The sequence below is a fragment of the Thyridium curvatum genome (assembly GCF_004353045.1).
Source record: "Thyridium curvatum strain D216 chromosome Unknown NODE_93_length_152514_cov_68.488027, whole genome shotgun sequence".
NCBI classification, from domain to species: domain Eukaryota; kingdom Fungi; phylum Ascomycota; class Sordariomycetes; order Thyridiales; family Thyridiaceae; genus Thyridium; species Thyridium curvatum.
This window is the reverse complement of record NW_022156848.1, coordinates 89,648-111,661: the sequence shown is the minus strand read 5'-3', so window position 1 is coordinate 111,661 and position 22,014 is coordinate 89,648. Positions and strand designations below refer to the sequence as shown.

Sequence of the window (22,014 nt, the reverse complement as noted above, 5' to 3'; positions counted from 1 at the left end):
AACAGACCTGTGTCTGTGTGTTAGCATGCCTCTGAGAGCAACCAGGAGAGCATGAATTAGATACTTTCATACGGTGGTCTGGCCTAAAGGTCCAATCTCCTTTCGCCCGCCGAGTCTATTGCTACTTCAGGACTTAGAATGAATTTGTAACAAAGCTTGTACCATGCAGTAGGAAGTCCCACTGTTCAACACTCAGCATATCTAATGGCACATCAAAATCGAATAAGCTGTCCAGCTCGCTATCTGTCGATGTTCCTGCGCCCAAAGTGCCTGCGCTAGAGAAGTCCTGGTTTAGCAAGTAATTGATATCACAGCGCCGTAAATACTTCCGGGCTGTGCTCTCTCCGCCGCCAAACACAGGGCCTATCTCCGTCGCGAGCTCTTCCTGGTGAGGGACAGGGCCGGCCTGCCCTTGAGCACCACCGAGATGCCTCATGTCGCAGATTTGGAGCATGATTTTCAAGACTCGCTGTCCGTCAGCTATCATGGGGCCACTGTCAACCCATGCATCCAGATCCTTAATGACCATTTCAATATCTTCCCGGATTGTTGGCTCCTCTGTTTCAAATGTCTGCTCGACCAGCAGAAACGCAGCTAACTGCACAGCTGCACTGTATGACTGATAAGATAGCACGTGAAATCGTGGACTCGAACGTCGACCCTCTCGTAGATGCTTGTAATCATCCAGGATCGAACGCGAGGCTTGTAGACAAATGCGCAGGGCCTCGTCTCGAATGTGAGACTCGTGTTGAAGGCCAAGAAACGGGCGGGCCATGCGGATCCTCTGTATGCAGACGCAGGAGTGAAGGACATAGTGAGACCACCGAATGTTGTTCGGCCTCGGCGTGGTGTTAAAATGCTGCTGAGTTGTTTCACTCTGCAACAACAAAGTATGCCCGTATCCAGTGTCCGTCTGCCACGCCGATGAACAGAAGAACCAAGGAAGCCTTCCCAGCCACGCTTGAACCTCAGCATCGATCCCGGAAACATAGCTCCAACTTGACATATGAGATCCGTCATCGGTATAGAGTTTGTGGAAGATCCGAAAGACCTCCGCGCGCGCGATCTTTGCGCTCATATCGGTGGGCTCGTTGTCCGGCCGCGGCGTGATGGTCATCTTGGTCTCATCAGGAAGGGCCGCGTCGTCGATGTTGGCTGGAAATGATACTCGCGACATAGCGCCGCCCGAGATAAGAGGCGTGCGGCCAAAGCATAAGGACTGGAATGTATCGCAGCAGCACAGCTCCCACCAAGCACGACGACGCAGCTCAGTCTCAAGGGGCGATGCGACTTTGTCGCGATCCAGCTGTAGGGCCTGTGCATTTCGCACTGCTTGGCCAAGGCACGAGTTCATCGCCTCGCCGTTCTTGGTAGAGAGCCAGTAGAGCTGGCTAACGAGAAAGGTCGCCAGCTGGAGCAGCCTTGGGCGTGACTCGAAGCCGCCACTGAACAAAGCTTGGCGGCTGGCACCATGCCACGTGTGAGCTAGGCGTCGAATTGCTTCTGGTTCGAGGCCGGCAGCTTCAGCCACTGTCGGGGGTACGTAAAGGGCCGAAAGAGAGAGCATTGCAAAGAGCAGCGAGAGCCAAATCAAGTCGACTTGTTCTACTGGTGCCGTCCATAAGCGATAATACTGGCGACGAAATAGAGGCACATGAACAGCATGATACAGCCAGTTGATGTTCTCCAGATAGAAAGCCACGAGCATATCGCACTGGTTCTGAGTGGGGAGGAGATTCGTCAATTGAGCTTTCCAAAAAGAATCGGAATTCTGTATCTCCAGTGCCGGCTGAGCAATGATCGACTTGAGAACCGATACTGTTGGATGCGATAGAAACAGGGGCAGGAGGGCCGTAGAAGCTCTGATCCCGTTATTTGGACGAGGGCTTGTGATATTTACGGCAGCAGGAAAGTCTTTCGAAGAGCTCGCAATGCTTTCATCTGGGTTTGAAAGGTCGCCACTCAGAGCCAAGGTAGTGATGGAGCTACGCTGGCCACCACCGCTGTTGGGCAACGCCTGCTCCGGTATGCAGGGCATCAAGTCGCCATCTTGCGGCACTTCCATGGTTGCTTGAGCTAGCCTTGTATATGTCCATCGCGTCCAGGTTCTTGTTTCTGGACTCGGATGTTGGCTGCACTCTCTGCTCCTCCGGTACCTCACACAACTCTCGCATGGGACCCTGCGATTGCATTTGAGTTTGTGTTGTCGACAGGGTAGACAGCTTAGCTGGCGTCGTGTGCGCGTACGCTTTGGCGGCGCGGAGCCGTTGGTGTCGTCAGCCTCCATCCCGTTGTGCGTTTGCGCTTTAGTCTCCTGGAGAAAGGGATGTATTTGGAGTGGTGTACTGAGCCGCACCGAGCCGCGAGGGCGTGAGCGGAATGCTCGGAATAACAGCACTTTGCGTTCAGCCGATCTGGACTCGGGTTCCAGAGATAAGCAGAGATCATGATTGGACTGGACATGAATGAGGGGTCAATCCGAGCTTTGTTTTATGGAGTAGGCTCCCCACAAAACCCCAGAGGCCGATTCTCAACCTCCGGCGTTTCTCTGCTGTGATTGGTGGGCTTAAGCGTCGAGGGCCTCGACCGGCGCCTCTCCCTCACACTAAGTCGGGCTCCTCAAGGACGGGGGAGTCAGGCGGCGGATATGAAGGAGTGCGCCATCCAGAGCCTGGGCCAAGTCAAAACGGGGTAGATCTGGCGCGATTGCACTTCGCAAAGAAGCAGATCACACCAAGTCTGTTTGGTCCACGAATTCCGTCCACCACCAGAGCCCTGCCCATGGAAGTTGTCGCTGTGAGCCGCTCTTGGCCGCGGCAGCTGGAGATCAATGGATCGAAAACATTCACGTCCATCTTTCACGAGCCTCTCACTCGTAAAGAAGATTATATCGAGCTTGACGACGAAGGCATCCTCGGCAATGCCACCGCGGCCCATGACGGTCCCGTGTACGCCTTCTTTGCTGAGCACTACGACTATTGGTGCGCCGAACTGAATGTCAACCGTGCTGAATGGAACTGGTGTCATTGGGGAGAGAACATCACCCTACGCAATGTTGAAAAGGACAACCAGATCACCGAACATGATCTGTTTCTGGGGGACGTCCTGTCTATCGGTAACGATGTGCGGTTGGAGGTATGTGGAGCTCGGATCCCATGCTTCAAACTGGCTTGGCGATGTGCCCAGAAGGATAAGTGGTTGAAGCCTTTGGCCGACAGTGGTTATGTTGGGGTCTACCTTCGCGTGGTTCGTGGAGGCCAGATTGCCCCTGGCGACAAAGCAAAGATATTGAGCCGCTCAGGTGATACCATGAGCGTCGCGGCAATCAGCCAGCTTGCTTTTGATTCATCGCTCAAATCAAGAGACACCCTAGATCTCCTTAGCAATCACCGGGTTCTTTTGAGACTCAACAAGTGGGTTATGGCTAGGAAGCTCGCTTCTCTTGATGACAAGCTCAACGTCGACAACAATGCTTGGAAAGGCTGGCGAACCTTTAGAGTCACAAAGAAAGTGGATGAGGGTGGCGACATCAAATCCTTCTACTTGACCCCGATCGACGGCAAAGCTCTTGCAAATTATTTACCAGGGCAGTTCCTCACTCTCAAACTTCCTGATGGCAAGGTACGGAGCTGGAGTATCTCAGACTGGCAAGGCTACAACATGAAACACTACCGATTAAGCATCAAAAGAGGAAAAGATGCTTCCCGTTGGATGTGGGACCATTGCAAAATAGGCACTGACCTCAAGGTTCGGTCGCCGGCTGGCCGTTTTGTCCTCGACTGGTCCCCGATGGTTCCTCCACGCCAGATTTATCTATCCGCAGGCATCGGGATCACTCCGATTCTGGCGATGATGAAAGCCCATGCTCAACATCCTAATATGAAGACAGTCCCAGCCCTTTGGATTCATGTTGCGAGAAACTCAAGTCATTTCCCATTCAGATCCGAATGGTCTAGTGCCTGTCACAACCACATACAGAAGATTGTCTTCTACACCCAGCCTGAGGCAACGGAGAGGTATCCCTACGATTACCGAGGATATCCCACCGAAGACATCCTTCGCACTCTAATCACAGAGTCTTACACGATGAATCCGCTCGAAATATCAGAAATTGAGATGGAGGGGAGGATATCTTCAGTATACATATGCGGCCCCGCCGCATTCGAGCAGAGTATTCAGGCGTTGCTCGCAGATTTCAAGGTTCCTGCGCCTTTCATCCATAGCGAGTCTTTCTCTGGTTCATTCAGCAGCACCAGTCTGGGTAACCTGGAACGAGCGACGGTATTATTCAACAAGTCGTCGAGGGTTGCTCAATGGAGCAAAGAAAATCCTATGTCTCTCTTGGAACTGGCAGAGTCCCTCGGGCTAACTCCAGATTATGGATGCAGAGTAGGATCTTGTGGAGGATGCGCTTCAAGACTAATATCAGGCTCGGTCGATGGTGGTATGCAGCTTGATGGAACAGTCTTAGCCTGCTCATCAAGGCCTGCATCTGAGACGATCGCCTTAGAAATGTGATGGACCCCATAAACCAGGCTATCCGTAGCAAGACACCAAGAGTCAATATGGAAATGCAAATAGTTGTATTGTCGCGATGTCAGGTCTAAAGTATGACCTAGCAACTGTGGTAAATGCCTGCCTGACTCCGACTGCACAAACTCTCCGATCAGATCAAAGCGAGGAGTATTTGGCTAGCATGGTTCTATTACTCTGAAGACTTTGCCATGTCCTATGGCAGACGTCCTTTGCATCGTGCAGAGTAAGTGGGACATGCATGAAATCAAGTTTCCCAATCTTTCAGATTTCAAGAATAAGTTAGGCATCTACTACGTTGATCTAATCGCAGATCCGAGTACCAATCCCACTAGAACTGATCTAGACGAGCTCTTTCGAGCAAGGTAGATTTGACTGCGGTTCGCACTCCTCACGCTTCATTACTGATGTCGCATTGATAACAAGCGGGTCGTGGTTTTCCTCGTATTCCTTCATCGCCTCGTTCCTCGTTACGGAGGAAATGAATTCTTTTTGCTGGGTAACTGGAGAGATGAAGTCCAACAGAATCGTGACGGCAAAGGCTAAGGAGGAGGTATTAGTAAAAGAGAATCGTTCTAGAGATGAAGGACCAACCAAAAACGAATCCGGTAAGCGAGTTCAAATAATACATGTACATAGCACCTTCTGAGACCTTGATATGCGGGTTAACTACGCTGAGGAATCCAGGCACATGAGGCGCCATCCCCGCAATCCACTGTAGTCATTAGCAAAGGAATGGATATCGGAACCGGATAACAGCTCTTACCGCGATTACAGCTCGGTAGTTGATTCCAAAGCTGTAGAAGTAGATTGAATCGGATCCTAGACGATACAGATCAATCACACGAAGCTTGCGCTTCTGTATGACGAGATAATGCCCGACGAGGATGCCAAGAAACGGCTGCAGAAACACGGTGTAAGATGACATGGTGCTCAGAAATACAGTAGCCCCGCTAAGGAGGTACCAAGGGTTAATGGCCAGTCCCAAGATAGCGGTGAGGATCTGGCCTCGGCGGATGTTGATAAAGCGTGGCAACAGAGCCGCCATGTCAGTACCACCAGAGAAAGAGTTTCCAATGATGTTAAGGGAAAGCTGTGAGATGCCCATTCCGAATGCCGCAAAGAAAACAGCTGCACGAGTGGCCGAGGTCGGATTGGCTTGCTGCATGGCCATCAACAGCCCCGCGGGGCTCCAAAGCTCTGCACCAAATCGGTTCTGGGTCGCAGCAACGGTCAAAACTCCAAAGAGGTTGGAGATCCACGCTGGAAAAAAACCGGCGAGCTGAGGCCACGTTCCTGATGAAGGCCGCTTGGCAAAGCGAGTGTAGTCACATACGCTCAGGGTACCGCTCGTGATACTCGACATTGTCAAGGACATGGCGTAGACAAAGAGCCAGCCGAGCTGCTTACTGGAAAGCGAGGAGGCGCGTGCCGACGAAAGAACCGAACCGAACCCACCAGAGCCCATTGTTGAGCATGCCCATGCCACAAGCACGAGCTGAACAACGAAGCCGGTCCAAGATCCAATCTGCAGGAGCCATCGGAGAGTCTTGGGTGTAAGGAAGAGGCACGGAAACTGAATGACGAAGAAGACTATAAAGCCGACAAATTGAGGCAAGTTCATCCCGGTACTTGCTGGGATCGTGTTGGGGATATTGTCAATACTGGGCCATATAGCCCTGAGGCAGACGTAAGTGACCAAGCCTCCCATCCATGATTGAACGCCGAACCAGATGACCGAAAGAACGATGCGGTTGAGCACGACAAAGACGGCTCCGAAAAAACCTATCAAGAGGAGGAGACCAGTCAGAGAAAGAGGCTCACGGAGCGATATGGAACTATTGACTCACCCCAGCCAATTCGAGAGGCTACAGGAAAGGAGATGTGGTATTCAAGACCAGGATAGCTGACGAGGACGACAAGCCCGGCGGCGACGATGTGACCTACCAAGGTAGCAAGTAGAGTATGCCACCAGTTTAGGCCCAAGGCAAGCATTCCAGCTCCCTGAGGTGCCATTAGCATGACTGTGTACGATGCCAAAAGAGAACACCAAGGTCTCTTACCAGTTGCCAATTAGCCATGTTAAAGGATACAGTCGTCCAAATGCCAAAGAATGCGGTCCACCCTGGCGTCACGGGATATATCAGCTGCAATCCAAATAAAAGTACGCTACCAGTGCAGTGGCACTGCGGAGAAGGCTCTTCGCTTTAACATACCCCAGATACGACGGGCTTTTTCGATGGGCTTGGTGTCATGATTGATGAGCCATGTTGGACGATGACCGTTCTCTGGATACGGAACCTCCAGACGTGCAGCCCACTTTGACAATGTCGAAGCCATTTTTCGAATATTAAGCTTGAGGTGCTGATGGGAGGAAAGGAGAAAGGAGGACGGAGACACAGGGATCGTGTTCCTTAATGCTGGCAACTTATACCTCTGACGGGTTCCGTTGTCTGCGGGGAAGCGGAGCTGGGCGGAGGAGCTGGTGCCAATTGTGTACCTGTTTGGTCGCGACGTGCTTATCTCTCGGGTCAGACGCAGTAGCGAGCTGGCTATGTTCTGAAAGATGTGCCGCACTGAGAGATTAAGGGTTCAAAAGGCAAAAGATGTGATCACGGTAAATATTTGCCGCGGGCTCAGGATGGGGGACGCATCTCTGTTAAAGCCACCAATCAGCGTTCAGACACTCCGAGTCATCTCCACCTACGTTATCTAACCCCGAAGGTTGCGAGTCGACAACTAGATCCGATCTACCATTATCTACAAGTACCATGTGTTTATCTAACTACAAAACAGCAAGGGTGAAGTAGCCAAGTGTGCATTTGGACTTGTCTAAGACGGCATCCAACTATCTCCCATCAAAGCTCTCACTAGGCTTGTTCTTCGCCTCCGCGCAGCTACCTCACTCTGATCAAGTCTTCCGCTTTCTAAACATGGGGTCATTAGGACAGCAAAGATTCCGAATTGGTGTCGACGTTGGTGAGTCTTCGCAGCTGTAGTGAATGTTCATGCTGGCGCTTGATTCTGATGTACGGACTTAGGCGGAACCAACACGGATGCAGCACTCGTGGGCTGCTTCGAAACCTCGTCAAACGACAAGCAAGAATTTACGGTTCTAGCAAGTAGCAAATCACCGACCACGGCGGATGTGACATCCGGTATCTGTGACGCGGTGAAGATGGTCCTTGAAGAAGCGGATGTACCTCGCGAGGACGTCTTGTCGATCAACATTGGCACCACTCATTTCATAAACGCCGTCACACAACGAGACGCGGCCAAGCTGGAGCGCGTTGCTGTCTTGCGGTTATGTGGACCTTTTGCAAGAGAGATTGCACCCTTCTCGGATTGGCCTCAAGCTCTGCGCGATGTTGTCGAGGGTCCAGTTGGGTACTTCTCTGGCGGTCTGGAAAGTACTTCATATCTATTCATTCCATAAGATTCTCGATTCGCCCTGACGAATGATTTTACGCAGTTGACGGACGAATCATCAGTGAGATCAAGGACTCAGAGATCCGAGACTTCTGCCACGAACTTAAAGCTGCTAAGATCAATGCCATCGTTGTCATAGGCGTCTTTTCGTCCTTGGACTCTGGCACACCCACCCAAGAGGAGTACGTCCGAAGCCTTCTACTCAGGGAGATGCCCAACGTGGATGTAGTTTGCTCTCGCGACATTGGCAATTCTGCGTTTATAGAGCGAGAAAACGCTGCCATTTTGAACGCCAGTATTCTAGACTTTGGCCGGCGAACCATTCGAGGGTTTGAACGTGCTTTTCGTTCCCTGCGTTTGGATTGCCCACTGTACCTCACTCAAAATGACGGTACTGTCATGGAGACAAAGACCGCCATGCGGCTTCCTATCAAGACCTTTTCATCCGGAGCAACTGTAAGTGACGCAGACAGGTATTATTTGCGCATATTCTGACAGACGTTTCCAGAATTCACTTACTGGAGCTCTCTTTCTTTCTGGGATACACAGCCGGACGACAGATCTCGATCCAAGCACATCCCAAATCATCATGGTAGATATTGGAGGCACTACATCCGACTTTGCTGCCCTCTCGTCGTCGGGGTTCCCGCGTCAGTCTCCCGCCACTGTCAAGCTCGGGGGTGTCCGCACTGCTTTCAGTATGCCCGAACTTGTCAGTATAGGGCTTGGCGGCGGTTCACATGTCTTGGAACAGGATGATGGTCGAGTGAGTGTGGGGCCTACATCGGTAGGCTACAGACTCGCGACCTCAAGTAAGTGCTTTGGAGGGGACACCCTCACTGCTAGTGACATTGTCGTTGCTAGTGGCCACGCCAGTAATATTACTGGAAGCGTCCCCATTCGTCTGGACGCAGGCTTGGTAGCCAGAGCCCGACATGATATCAAGAGACAGCTTGAACGGAGCATTGATAGCATGAAAGTCTCGGACCAGGAGGTGGTGCTCTTACTGGTTGGAGGTGGGTCTATCATCCAACTGGAAGGGCTCAACAATGTCAAAGCTTGCATCAGGCCCCCTTTCTACACGGTCGCAAATGCTGTCGGTGCAGCTATTGCCAAGGTGAGTGTCTCTGTCTTTCATCACGGAATCAAGCTGATGGGCATGTAGATATCTGGGGAAGTGGACAGGGTCATCATCCCTGGTGATCGAAAGCAGCAAGCCATTGTTGACGAGGTCAAAGTGGAGACCATTGGAAGGACTTGTTCCAATGGAGCAATCAAAAGCACAGTAAAGATTGTGGATGTTGACTGTATTCCTCTGCAATACATGACCAATGCAGCATTCCGGATTGTAGTTCGTGCGGTGCGTATTCAGTTTCATCTCCTTGTTTTAGTAATTACGGCTCACAAATTCAGTGCGGCGAGCTCGGGTGGGATAAATCCACCAGCGGAGGCCGGGCAGTTCTTGATATCGACGCTGTCGAGACCTATGACGAAGGAGAAATTCCGCGCGTGCTCCCATCCAAGCTTGATCTGGACAGTCAAGAGATGGATTATTCGACATACCAACCAGAGGTTTCTATGGCTGGAGAATGGTTCATCTCAGAGACTGATCTCGCCTTCATTGCTGAAGGATGCGGTGTTCTCGGAACGGGTGGCGGTGGGTCGGTGTACTCTGCCTATCTCCAGTCCGTACAGGCGCTCAGGAACATGCCCAATGGAAGAATGCGAGTTGTGGAAGCAAAAGCAGTCAACCATGGGGACCGGGTGGTGAGTAGCCAGCATGCCTTTTAATTAGTACGGTTGACTAACAGCTTGCCATAGGCTATTGTAGCATTTGTCGGGTTAGTCCTGCTAGTCATTGTCGTTTTAGACTCAGCTGACATTCATAGGGCGCCGACGGTATCAAACGAGCGCCTGGCCGGCGACGGCGAGCTTCGCGTCGCCTGCGATAAACTTGCTCAGTATTTGCAACTCGATGGTGGCTCATCAGCATTCGCCGGCCTTGTGGCAGGGGAGATCGGCGGATCCAACGGAATGCGTGCCTTCGCCACGGCGGCATCTATGAACCTGCCCGTAATCGACGCCGACATGATTGGCCGTGCGTTCCCCAAGGTAGACATGTGTCTGCCCTATGTTTATGGGGCAGAAAAGCCCTCGCCTGCTGCCGTTGCCGACGCTCGTGGCAATGCACAGATTGTGGCCGAGGTCGAGAGCCGCGACAGGCTGGAACGTCTCCTCCGATGCTTATGTATCGAGCTGGGGATGTTCACGGCTTCTGCTCTCAGCATATCTGGAACGAACCTCCATCAGTACACCTGCCACGATACGGTCTCGCAGGCGTGGTTCCTTGGACGGGCTATTTTATGTGCGAGACAAGACAAGAAAAATGTGGTTGATTCCCTGGTAATAGCGATCCCGCACGCCACAATTTTGAGATACTTGCTAATCCCCCACTTTGCTCCAGGTTGACTTGATCCCCGGTTGCCGTTTCCTATTTGTGGGACGGATTGTGGAAATATCGAGAGAGGTGAAAGGAGGCTGGACCATCGGGACAGCGACCATTGAGCGTGCAAGTGATGACGAGGAGTTCATCTCATGGGATTCCGAGTCCGACCAGCGTCCTATGGTGCTCCAATACCAGGTGAGCATTAACAAGCCCTGACTCTGACAGCAGCAGGCGCCCGCTCACAACTGTATAGAACGAGTTCCTCTATGCTGCGTTAAAAGGGCCGGACGGCTCGCAAGAGAGCATTTGCACCACGCCGGATCTCATTACCGTACTCGACATGTCTGGCAGCGCTTTATCAACCCACGAACTGCGGTATGGCCTGCTTGTGTCGGTCATTGCCATGCCAGCTCACCCGCTCTGGACAACACAGCAGGGCATGCAGGCAAGCGATCCAGCCTCGTTCGGGTCCGTGCAATAAATTGCTACCCTCACTGTTCACACACGAAAGCTAATGTGCTATCCTTATAGTTTACACATGCAATATCAGCCTTTCGGACAGTCGTGGCAAAAGACACCTTCTGTGATACAACAATACCGACCTTCATCAACACTTGAGAGGTAACCTCATAAAGGACATGTCGGCCGAGAGATACTTCAAGATTCGCATGTATACGCGTATAAGGGATCGTTCATAATGGTTTCCTTGGCATTTTTATTTCATTGAAGCGGATGATTAAGTTCACAAATGAAAGGCCTGCCACAGTGTGACGCTGAGTAATTCTCTATAGCTTGGTTCCGTGACTCCGTTCCGTGGCTCCGTTCCGTGGCTCCGCCCAACTTGTCCGGGAATTTCCCGACATCAATTCGTACGAAACAAGGCCTTCATCAAAATATTATATAAAGGATCAACCTTCCTACGGTCGAGAGGCATTGAATTGAATGAATAGCACCAACAAAAGACCGAGAAAACTGAAGAATCTTGCTCGCACTGCTACATCGATCACATTATTCTTTTCGGTGGATTTTCACCCAGACAACTGCTCTTGTTATTACTGCCATCAATCTGACACCTTACAAACAAATTTCACACAATGGATTCGTCAAGCGTTTCGCCCTCGCAATCTCGGCTCTTTAGACCACTCAAAGTTGGAACAATGAATCTTCAACATCGTATAGTGTTGCCGCCACTGACCCGATTCCGAAACGACGACGCCCACGTTCCGCTTGATTTCATGCAGAAGTACTATGCCGATCGCGCTTCTGCACCAGGAACACTGGTCATCTCCGAGGCTACGGCTGTGGCTCACAGCGAGGAGGGCCAGCGAAACCTTCCCGGTCTCGTCTCTGACGACCAGGTCGAGGGATGGCGCAAGATCATCGCCGGTGTTCACGCTCAGGGGTCGTACTACTTCCAGCAGATCTGGGCTATGGGCCGTGCATCCGATGCTGAATACATGGAAGAACGAGGCCTCCCCTACCGGTCAAGTAGCAACGTACCTCTTCCAAAGTCGAGGATGCAACCGCGAGAGATGACCGAGGCCGAGATTTTGGACACTATTCAAGCATTTGTTGATACCGCAAAACGCGCCGTCGCTGCAGGCGCCGATGGAATTGAGATACACTCTGCCCATGGGTATATGCTTGACCAGTTTTTATCCGACGGTATCAATAAACGGACTGATAGATGGGGCGGCTCGATCGAGGGCCGTTCACGTCTTACCATAGAGGTCGTCAAAGCAGTGGTCGCTGCGATTGGCGCGGATCGCGTGGGACTGCGTCTATCACCCTTCGCGGGTTTCCAAGGGTCGGAGAAGTCCGATTCCAGAGAGTTGTACACCTATCTTGTTGGGCAACTCAAGTCTTTGAACTACAAGCTTGCATACTTGTCGCTTGTGGAGGCAACAGGTGACCCAGGTGCTCTTATCTTCGATGACCAAGAGATCAATCTTGGGCAGACTTTGGACTTCATCCTGGAAATCTGGGACAACCTGTCCCCAGTCATCGTAGCTGGTGGCTACCGGCCGGATACCGCAGCCCGAGCGGTGGAGTATCATTACAAATGGTTTGATGTTCTCATTGGGTTCGGACGGCTCTTCCTTGCCAACCCAGACCTGGTATTCAAGATTCAGCATGGGCTAAAGCTCAACCGCTATGACCGCTCGACATTTTATTTGAACAAGTCCGAGGTGGGCTACAACGACTATGCCTTCAGCGAGGAGTTCCTGGGGATAGCCTCTCCACAGGAAGTATCTGCGATGAGTACTGAGGTTGTTGCGCAGGATCTTCGAATGACTGAATCTGGGCGGTCGCTAGTTCAAGCCGGTACAGCAGAGGCCTCTGAAGTTGAAGCATAAACACTCATTGAATCTGTGATTATTGGACAAGGCAGAATTGTCTAGCGGTTCGAATCAAGAGAGGTTGTAGCCTCTTAAGCAATAAGTTTCGTCTACTTGGGGTAGAGCTTCAATTTGGAAATATTCATTTTTAAAAGGTCTTTAGTCAGTTCTTCCATAGGATTCCCAGAATACCTGTTGGGACATCGTAATTAATGAACACGCCCATATCAATTTCTCAACATCCACTGCTCAGTCTTATCTCCGACATTGAAAAGATCATCATAACTATTATAGGAGTCCACTGACATCGCCCAATCCATGAATTGACTAAATTGGACATCGTCCGCTTGCTGACCTGGATCGTGCCGGACTAGATTGTTCTGATTGACACTGAGTTCAAGAGTGGCGGATTCCCCGTCGTCTGTTGGTCCACCAATCTCTATGCCACCCACCAGCTGGCTAGCTAAGAGGTCCGCCTTGCTTGTGAGGTCTCGCGTGATAGTTGCTGCGTCGGCACTGACATTGAAGTTCTGGCCAAATATATCGAACGTGGCTATCGCCTTTGGAACAGCCTGACGCACTCGAGGTGTGGCTTGGTGGAGTGGGTATGCCATTGCAAAGCCCACGAGTGTCACCGCCGCGTTCCACTGAAGACTGAAATATTCGGACCAGCCGCCCATGACATCAGTCTCAGTGAGGGCCTGATGCATAAGAAGCGTGAATGCGATAGCGTGGTCCACACAGGTTGCCGCGAGTCGCTCCGTCAACGGCGTATATGTGGACGGATGTTTGTAGAAGGTTATAAAAGTTCTAGTCAAGTTGATGACGACATTGTGGTACATAAGCTCGAGACATAAGCGCTGCCGTGAAAGCCAGGCCGGAACGAGTTCGTCAAGGTCGGCAGCCGAACGGTCCGTCGACATTGGCTCACCGCCGGCACGGCGAGGTGTCTTCAATGCTGCAGGGACATTCTCTTTCCACGACCTGGTCAAAGTCGGAATTCGAGTAGCGAAAATGACAGCACAAGATTCGAGTGCTTCTGGGTCATGGTACAAAGACTGGAGGCCCTTGCGCTGCATAGCCTCGCCAAGAGAGACAAAAAGGCAATCGTGGATGTCAACCATGGAGATGAAAAGCTTTTGGAGGTGCAAGGAGTAGCTGAGCCAGGTGAGGCTGCCGCCATAAGAGCCAAGACGGGCACCGTTGAAGGATGCTGTGGCAAGGTCATCCAATGGTTGCTTCACTGTGACCTGGGCCCAGTCGATCACAAAGGGACGACCAAGCTTCGCGGAAGTCTTTGCGTCCATTGTCCAAAGCATCCACCAGATTCGTTTACGCAGTTCCCTCTCACCGGAAGGCAGACTGGACGGTGGCTCCAGGTGGAGGCCGACAATCTGTGCGGTGCGGACTGCTTGGCCAATGATGATATGGCATGAGTTGTGGAAGGTCGCACAGCAGAGGTAGATGGACATAAAAATATAACACTGAACGGTAGTTATTGATGGGCTCTCAAGATCCGATGTGATGAGAGATTGGGCGCGGCGGTAATGCCATCGCCCAGCCAAGGTGGCATCGCCTGTTAACGACGCGATCACCCCGGAGGATCTGGCATCAGGTGGGATGAATGAATGTCCATATTGCAAGCAGAGGGCCAATACAATATCGACTAGAGCAGACGGCTTCCGGCACTGACGAGCTGGCTGCCAAAGAGACGCGTAGTGTCGCCGGAACTCAGTCTCGTCAATAATCGGCATGAGGCAATGATACCCTTCCCAGAATAATCGGAGGAATGCTTCTTCCTGCCCGCGAGACAGTGAAGTGCCTGGCCTGGCGCCGCTCAAAGAATCTGCATCTCCCGAATCCTGCTCGAGAGCGGTGCTGAGATTCATATTCCGGCTTGCACCTCGAGGTTGCATGTTTCGATCCGCGAAGGGCTGTTGAAGGGACTTGGCCAAGTAATCTCCGATTCGACTGACAAAGTAGAAGACGGAGGAAGGACCGTAATATGATGCTTGGTTGGAACGAGCCGCGGCTATATGGATGCCTTCCCAGTGCGGCCGCGTGACTAATGGTGAGGCAAGAGTTGACGTCTCGGCAGATCTTAATGCGCTGCTACTACGGGGAGAGACGGCAAGGCAATCGAGTCCTGTCGAAGCCGAGCCTGTCGAGCTATGGCCTGGCGTCTGCAAAGCGAACAGCTGCGACGTTTGAGACTGCGAAAGGTTCTGACGCGCCAGCAGTTCATGCTCAAGCTCCTCGATGCGAGACTTGAGACGATCGACCTCTCTCAGGGCTTGCGGCAGTGTCCGGGGTTCGTCTGGGCCGACACCCTCACGCGTACACTCGGCATGCCTTCTTAGGCATGCCTTGCACGGCTGGCCATTGTCGCAACGAATACGTCTGGTGCGACACCAATCGCAGGCGCGCGACACCTGTTTGCGAGGACGTCTGATAGGGACGGCTGGGTCGCTTGCTTGCCCATCCGAAGAGTGTATTCGATCCAGACCGGATTCAGTCATTGCGCGACCACTCGTCTCCAAGACTCACCGTAGCCGTGCTCCAGCTTGTCGTTGGTGTCCTCTGGGTGAATGATCACTACTAGAAGAGGGGCGCGGAGGTAATAGCGAGAGGAGTGGCCTTGTCAGGGTTGGAAGAAGTGCACATCAACACTCGTCGAGCCTCGCGGAGTTGCAATCGGATAAAAACGGAGAAATGGATCTGCGAGCCCCACGCATGCTGCATGCTGACACAGCTGCATCCCACATCGACGATGCTGACAGATCCTCTCGCCGCCGCAGAAAGAAAGCCCCCCAACGGCCTGGAGAGAGAGACTCAAATGCTGGGAGCAAGTGACTTGGCCGTGTCGTGCGTCAGTGATTTACGTAGTCTAGGACAGGGCATTGAAGATCTTCCAGTAGGGATTCCCGGAGGTTCAGGCCCGACGACCAAGTCACACGCTTAGCGATATCGCCGGGCCAACTCTGAACCTTGACGGGATTCAGAGCGACAGGCTCGACACACTCATCAACAAGACCGGCATAGTCATACCGGCGCGGCTAACAGACCAGAGTCTAGGGGCGATGCCAATGATTATCATTAACAATTGCCACCTTTGAATGTGCAGATGGACGTGAGACTCACATATTGGGGGCATTGCGAGCCCTAGGGTATGATTTTGGTGAGCTTGACCGCCTAGCCTGGAGGCCATTTCATTTGTCATCGATACTTCCAGCAAGGCTTTTTGGATTTCTTTTGGCCATCACTTCACACACCAGACCAAGTTCACTTCACTTTACTCAACCGCAACTTCAATTCCATCTTTGGAAAAGGCCCGAAAAGAGTCGAAATTTACCCGATCCCGCACAGTCCATCTTTTATTTACCTATAGCATTGGATTTAGCTTTAAAGAAAAGGAAAAGGTCACTCCTCATCCCCCACCCTTCCATCCTCTCGTCATCATCATCATTATCCTCGTTACCATCATCGATTGGTGGCTTTTTGACCTGCATACTTCGCCGCACCATGGCTAACAGCCAGCGGAACCGCAGTGGTTCGGCGGCAAGTTATCGAAGCTGCTAAATCCCAGGCCTTACAGGAAGCCCATGAGGCTAATAACTCGAGGCTCGAGAATTCAGCACCAGCTGTTGAGGACAAGAAAGTCGAGGAGACTTGTTCGGCCCCGGCTTCGCCACTGCCGTCACCATCGGTCGCGATAAATCTCGTCAACGCGTTCGACATCAGTGCTTTCATCTACCCCGACGGCCTCATCTCTCCATACATACTGAGGTGAGGACCGCGACGACGTCTCCATATTCATGCCCGAGACTAGAAGTTCGGACCATCTCACCTGTTCATCACCCGGGGGTCCAGCTGTGGCAAGAGCGGCCGCTATGTTCCCAGTTACAGGCTTTTCTCGACGAGGTTGATGTCAAGTTCACCCTTCTGGGACTTTTCAGGTTGAAAGTCTGTGCGGTACCTACAATCGAGATGCCATGACAACAGTCCTCGCTGTTCTCCCAGGCTCGCTGTTATCTGTCTCGGCACGCGATTTTATCCGCCAAACCTGTCGATCGTAAGTCGCCTGTACTTACTCCCGCTCTCTCTCAGAGCTAGATGGGCGTAATGACTGATGTATTGTGTTCCTGTGCAGGTACCATCTCGATGGGTCGGTCGTTATTGAGCTCATGGAGCGTACTTTCAGCCGCTGCAACCAAGTCAGCAGCCTACCACTGGCACCACCCGGCTCGAATATCAACTCATCGGCGTCGTTGTCATCCGATACAACGGTCACACCTGGCCCCTGTCTTAAAATCAAGCTTCCTCGGCCGAATGGTTCCAAGACTTTTGGACTATCATCATGATGCCTGTATAAGCCCTCAACCGACCGTGTTTCACCTCTCCGAACTAGACATGCGAACGCGCCAGTACTAATAATGCTCACATGAACAGCATACCACCTCGAATCAGTAGAGAGCTTTGTCTCTGGTAATCTGGCGGTTGAGAAGCCTTCTCGTGTCCACCTCAAGCTCACCGCGGACTGCCTACAAGCAAAGTTCCACGACCTAGATTCTCTTCTTTCTGGACCCACCAAGTCTGGTGGTAATCTCTTTGATCGGGATGACGGAAGCATGACTGATTTTCAGCGAGAGATTAAACAACACCTCGAGCAATTCGATGCGGTCCGGCCCTTTCGTCCCCATTTTGGCTACGCTCAGGCAAGTTCTGGGCTCCTGGCCCTGGCTTCAAGCCAGGACGGAGAGGCCTTTGTCCACCTTGACTGAGCTTGGTTGAGATTGAGCCTTCGCGGCTTCCATCTGGCCTGGCTGCAGTATGGTCGCGTCTGCTTTCCGAACTGTCCGTCACGCTTGACTTGCATCATGCGGAGAGGGTATTCCTTGGTATCCCCGGCCAGGTATCCGCGTCCAGTTGGTTCAGCTGGTTACCAGGGACGGGACCATGGTCGGTTGTTCTCACACCCGGGACCCAGACACCGATCTTGTCTTCAAGGTTGGCCTCGACACCGGCGTTACTATTGGACGGGTGCGGGAGGCCCAGTTCCCAGTCCGAGAGTTTAAGGACAAGGTGGTTGTAGCCGAACTGCATGAGCATGTGATTCTGGGAATTGGAACCCCCTTGTCTCGACGCCGCAACTCGGGATCGGCGCTTTGCAACATAACAAGCACCCCCATCAGCTTGCCCTTTGGCGGCTTTCACGTCGAAGTGGACAAAAGGAATATGATGAAAGACGGGGCCAAGGCTTCCAAGGCTCCCAGAGCCGGGACGCTGTGGCCTGTATTCCAATCTCGAGCTGACAAACTTACCCACGTCTATTGCCATTCACTCACCAGCAGGCGTGGAACCCACCGAGCTCGCTCTTTCCACCTCGTTCACTGCAGTCTGCAAGAGCATCTGGACTTGCTTGACCGAGACATTGGGAGATGTATTTGAGCTTACATTTCCCAACTTCTGATTCAGCCTCAGCTCTTCCTGGATTCCACATGGAAAAGCTTGCTAGGTATCTTCCGCTTCCGCGCTCACACGAAGTTCCATCCTGGCGCACGCTCGTCTTTGACCCCACCGCCTTTTGAGTAAAGGAAGTCTCTCGTCGACCTTTTATCTCACCTACGCGTTATCCAAAGAGTTCTGTACCAGACCTGTCCTTCGCAAAGCTCTCGGCTTCTTTACCCCAATCTTAGAAGTTCCACCAGAACGTCTTCTAGTTCTCTGTCTGGCCTATACCTGGCCTGGAAATGGATGCGCACCAAACCTGATCAGTCTCATGGGCACCGAGGGCCCTTCAAAGGAGCTACTGTCGTCCTGGCATGCAACGCACCAGTAGAGCTGTAGCAGCAGGGCTGCGGTACAGTACTGGGCTGAGCATGACGATGGAATGGGTATGGTTGAGTACAGGAGACTGCAGTTGTCGGAATGGGTATCATTTCATCACATGCACAAGGTCTGGCTCTTCGGGCTGCGTGTGAGATTATACTTCAGAGAGCAAAGGCCTACCATACATATCCTACTCTGCAAACAAGAAAGAACGTGCCATGATGGCCCATCCCCAATCTGTCCAAGACATTCCCTCCCTTTGACTCTTTTGATGGTTTCGGCTGATTTGCGCCGGCAAGGCTCCCTACGAGTGTGTCCAGAAAGCTGGTGGCTTTTCTTCAGGCATACACGCGGTGTAAGTCTTGGGATCACTGATTTGGCTTAGTGAGAACTCTTCTCGAGCTCTAGCCCAAGCCGGTACATAGCCGCGACACCACCGTTGATACTATCCGCTTTGTATCCTTTTGCTCGCAGAACGCTAGTTGCAACACGAGCAGAATCTCCATCGTAACAGAGTATGAGCGATCGTTTGCCGTGTATTTGTGAGCAGATGAAATGATCCGCTGATCCGAGGCTCGACTCAAGTCGCCGCCAGAGTGATGCCAGAACTTTCGGGTTTGTAAAAGGACTGGGGGAACGGGACTCGACAAAAGGGTAATTAATGGATCCAGGAAGGCTGAATTGCTGGAAATCCTCAGATTGTCGCAAGTCAACGATGATTGAGTCAGGGGCCGGGAACCCATTCGTCTGCCATCCACGGCCTTTATCCGATTGTCCTTTCGATAACGACAGAATTTCGCTAGCAGATATTTTGCCAAGAGTGTAGAATTCGGCAAGAGCTTGTAGCGGTTCCTTCTCCCATACTGAGTCATAACTATACAGGTCGACTTGAGTTAGTTCCTGAAGTAAGTTCAATTAGTAAAAAACTACCCGAATATTTGTCAGGGGTGAGCTCCTCATTTACATCATTTTGTATAGCAGGGAAAGGATCTGGTCCCAATTTATCAAAGTACTCGTCAATGTACTGGTACGGGAGATCGCAGCACAATGTAACGCAGTGAATCTCGCCATCCTTCCCCGCGAGCTGGGCCAGGGTTCCCATCTGCTTTCGTTTCTCTAGGAACTGATACAATCCCTGAAGATTGAACCCGGAGGAAGGCCCGCCCACGATGCCGCTTCTGCAAAGTTGCAGAGACAAGGCGAATGATGGGTAGGATGCAACTTCCTCAACGTGGTCGACAGCTGACCTCCAGGGGAACGTTACAGATGACAGCAGTGCCATAGGCCGGGGCCCCGGCACGCGGTTGCCTGCAGCAGTGCACACGCTGTTATACATGTCAGCATGATACCGTAGAACTCGTTGCGGCTACTCTCACCCGAGGCGATAAACAGATGGTCTCCTCTCTTTAAAGAAGCTTCCCAAACCTGCCATTGTTCCTGTACGTCATACAGTCAGAATCAACACCATATTAACACGATCTCAAACCAATCCAGAGACTCGCCATACCGGAAGTGCCCATCCCAGCACAGATCACATTGATTTCTGGTAGTTGCTCTAGGATCTGGGGGCCTGTCCACCGTATATGAGATTGCCAATTCTTGACTACTGGTAAGCAAAGGAGATATCCTATTAGTGTCCAATTGGAAGACTTACAAGATCATTATGATATTGATCCGGGTTGACAACAGATTCAGACTGTTCTGCCCAACACTTTGCGGCGCAGATACCCCCACGTTTATCGTCTGGCTCGAACTGGGAAGGCCCGCCGAATAATGTGCTGTATGTAACAGCTTCGTGAGCAAAATTCATTGCCAGGATCTAACGACTCTTGTGACGGAAAGTGCCTTACTCACATGTTCAGCCCAAAGAATTGCATTAGTCTCAGCTTTGCAGCAGTAGTCTTGTTGCTGAGGAAAGCGTGGACATCACTCAAGCCGTAGAGGGCGCGAGAAACCATAGCCATCGAGATCACTGTCGAACCGGAGCTGGACTCTACGATAGTCTTGGTCTTGTCGGCAACGACGCCATGTTGAAGGAGATGAAGAGCTTCAAGGAACATGTCAGTGACTCATGCTGATGCTTTCAGTCTGACATAGGGACGGCTACAACAAGTACCTGGAATCGCTTTGACATTGTTCGCAGGATGCATAGTCATCATCTTGGCATAAATGCGTACGCCATACTCTCGGTAGGGATTGAGATGCCCCGGCACCTCCACGAGAGGGAGCAGTGGTGCTACATCAGGATTGAAGTAGTCCTTCAGTGAGTCGGGGCCCTTGTAGACGTTCAGATGGTTTCTTGAATGCATTTTGGAAAGAGAGACTGATGGATAGGAAAAGGCCGGTCCTGGTGTAAGGAAGAACTTTGACCAACGGTTCAATTATGCCAAAATCTGATCCAAGCTCAATCACTCAATCCTCCAGCCAAGCACTTGTGGGCTGCTCATTTTTGAGAGGCAGTCGTTCTAGATAACACCCGGACATGGCTGGACGAGATGGTCCGGACAACTTGTGTCTCAATGGGTGGTACCATTCCCGCCAGATCATGATGGAATCTCTTTAAATAACTGAGCCACATCATGTCTACTTTAATCTCGGCATCCATCGACGAAACGCTGCCGCAGCTCTTACTCAGGATTCAATGAAGCATTGTCATGCTCCGAACACGGCCTGGAAGGACTAATCGTTAATCGGTTACACTGTCAATTTGCCTAAGTACATCCGAAGCTTATATGGATGAGTTCAGTCTTGTAATAAAACCAGTGGCTCATCAGCAGCGCCTGTGGATTATCTGCCGTGCCGGGGGGTTCAGGGGCAATGAGATAGGCTTTCGGTACGCTGATGTCTGTGCTCTTTGTACTTAGCCATAAATCACTCAAATGAAGCCAACGGCAGACCATGACATAGATTCGTGAGTGGATAGCCCTGCATGTGCTGGCGCCAATTCATCAGCACCCAATCACGACGATACATATAGAAATTTGAACCGCTGCCGCTTAATATGTGCCTCGGTTAATTTTCCAGAGATGTTACGACAATTATTCACAGGTGCCGACAAGATCTACTCCAGTCTCTCTGGCACTGTCCACGCCATGTCTTGCTACATGTAATGCAATGTAGTTCAGACGCATACTCGAAGCTCCAGGTCGGAGTCTTCTGTAATCTCTACTGAAATCCCTGCTCTTCGACCCTATACTTGTCGATATACTTCACCGGAGACAGGTAGCTCACAATTGACTGTCACACGAGTGCTCCAAGGACAGTGCCTTGCCTCACGCAGTGACGCACATGCCAGCCCCTGTGACCGACAGGGATATGCAGGCGTTCAATATCCGATGCGAGCAACATTATTGCACCGGTGAGTACGGTTGTCGAAGCCATGGATGAGTTAGCTGTTTATTGAACATTGCCGTGCACGCCGCATTCCAGTCTTTACTT

The 22,014-nt window shown here is 51.7% G+C and overlaps 7 protein-coding genes across 7 annotated transcripts; 3 read left to right on the top strand and 4 right to left on the bottom strand.

The window, feature by feature from the left end:
- Positions 1–133: 133 nt before the first annotated feature.
- E0L32_010904 (uncharacterized protein) lies at positions 134–2,065 on the bottom strand (the record flags this gene model as incomplete). The annotated part of the gene is made up of 1 exon (XM_031133574.1): positions 134–2,065. The coding sequence occupies one exon, from the start codon at positions 2,063–2,065 to the stop codon at positions 134–136; it is 1,932 nt and encodes a 643-aa protein (XP_030988912.1).
- Positions 2,066–2,781: 716 nt separating this feature from the next.
- On the top strand, positions 2,782–4,868 carry E0L32_010903 (uncharacterized protein; the record flags this gene model as incomplete). The annotated part of the gene is made up of 4 exons (XM_031133572.1): positions 2,782–3,135; positions 3,187–4,389; positions 4,671–4,759; positions 4,847–4,868. The coding sequence occupies 4 exons, from the start codon at positions 2,782–2,784 to the stop codon at positions 4,866–4,868; spliced, it is 1,668 nt and encodes a 555-aa protein (XP_030988911.1).
- A 7-nt stretch (positions 4,869–4,875) lies between these two features.
- E0L32_010902 (uncharacterized protein) lies at positions 4,876–6,614 on the bottom strand (the record flags this gene model as incomplete). Its single annotated transcript, XM_031133571.1, has 5 exons — positions 4,876–5,075; positions 5,128–5,248; positions 5,300–6,318; positions 6,384–6,537; positions 6,597–6,614. 5 exons carry the CDS (start codon positions 6,612–6,614, stop codon positions 4,876–4,878), a joined length of 1,512 nt encoding a protein of 503 aa, XP_030988910.1.
- An 852-nt stretch (positions 6,615–7,466) lies between these two features.
- Positions 7,467–11,033, top strand: E0L32_010901 (uncharacterized protein; the record flags this gene model as incomplete). Its single annotated transcript, XM_031133570.1, has 11 exons — positions 7,467–7,512; positions 7,575–7,943; positions 8,006–8,418; positions 8,471–9,079; positions 9,128–9,322; positions 9,376–9,729; positions 9,784–9,803; positions 9,852–10,365; positions 10,427–10,603; positions 10,662–10,876; positions 10,940–11,033. The coding sequence occupies 11 exons, from the start codon at positions 7,467–7,469 to the stop codon at positions 11,031–11,033; spliced, it is 3,006 nt and encodes a 1,001-aa protein (XP_030988909.1).
- A 469-nt stretch (positions 11,034–11,502) lies between these two features.
- E0L32_010900 (uncharacterized protein) lies at positions 11,503–12,765 on the top strand (the record flags this gene model as incomplete). Its single annotated transcript, XM_031133569.1, has 1 exon — positions 11,503–12,765. The coding sequence occupies one exon, from the start codon at positions 11,503–11,505 to the stop codon at positions 12,763–12,765; it is 1,263 nt and encodes a 420-aa protein (XP_030988908.1).
- A 209-nt stretch (positions 12,766–12,974) lies between these two features.
- Positions 12,975–15,266, bottom strand: E0L32_010899 (uncharacterized protein; the record flags this gene model as incomplete). The annotated part of the gene is made up of 1 exon (XM_031133568.1): positions 12,975–15,266. The coding sequence occupies one exon, from the start codon at positions 15,264–15,266 to the stop codon at positions 12,975–12,977; it is 2,292 nt and encodes a 763-aa protein (XP_030988907.1).
- Positions 15,267–17,622: 2,356 nt separating this feature from the next.
- E0L32_010898 (uncharacterized protein) lies at positions 17,623–20,885 on the bottom strand (the record flags this gene model as incomplete). Its single annotated transcript, XM_031133567.1, has 10 exons — positions 17,623–18,037; positions 18,093–18,369; positions 18,925–18,947; positions 18,998–19,476; positions 19,541–19,901; positions 19,953–20,013; positions 20,063–20,138; positions 20,231–20,354; positions 20,431–20,623; positions 20,693–20,885. The coding sequence occupies 10 exons, from the start codon at positions 20,883–20,885 to the stop codon at positions 17,623–17,625; spliced, it is 2,202 nt and encodes a 733-aa protein (XP_030988906.1).
- Positions 20,886–22,014: the final 1,129 nt, after the last annotated feature.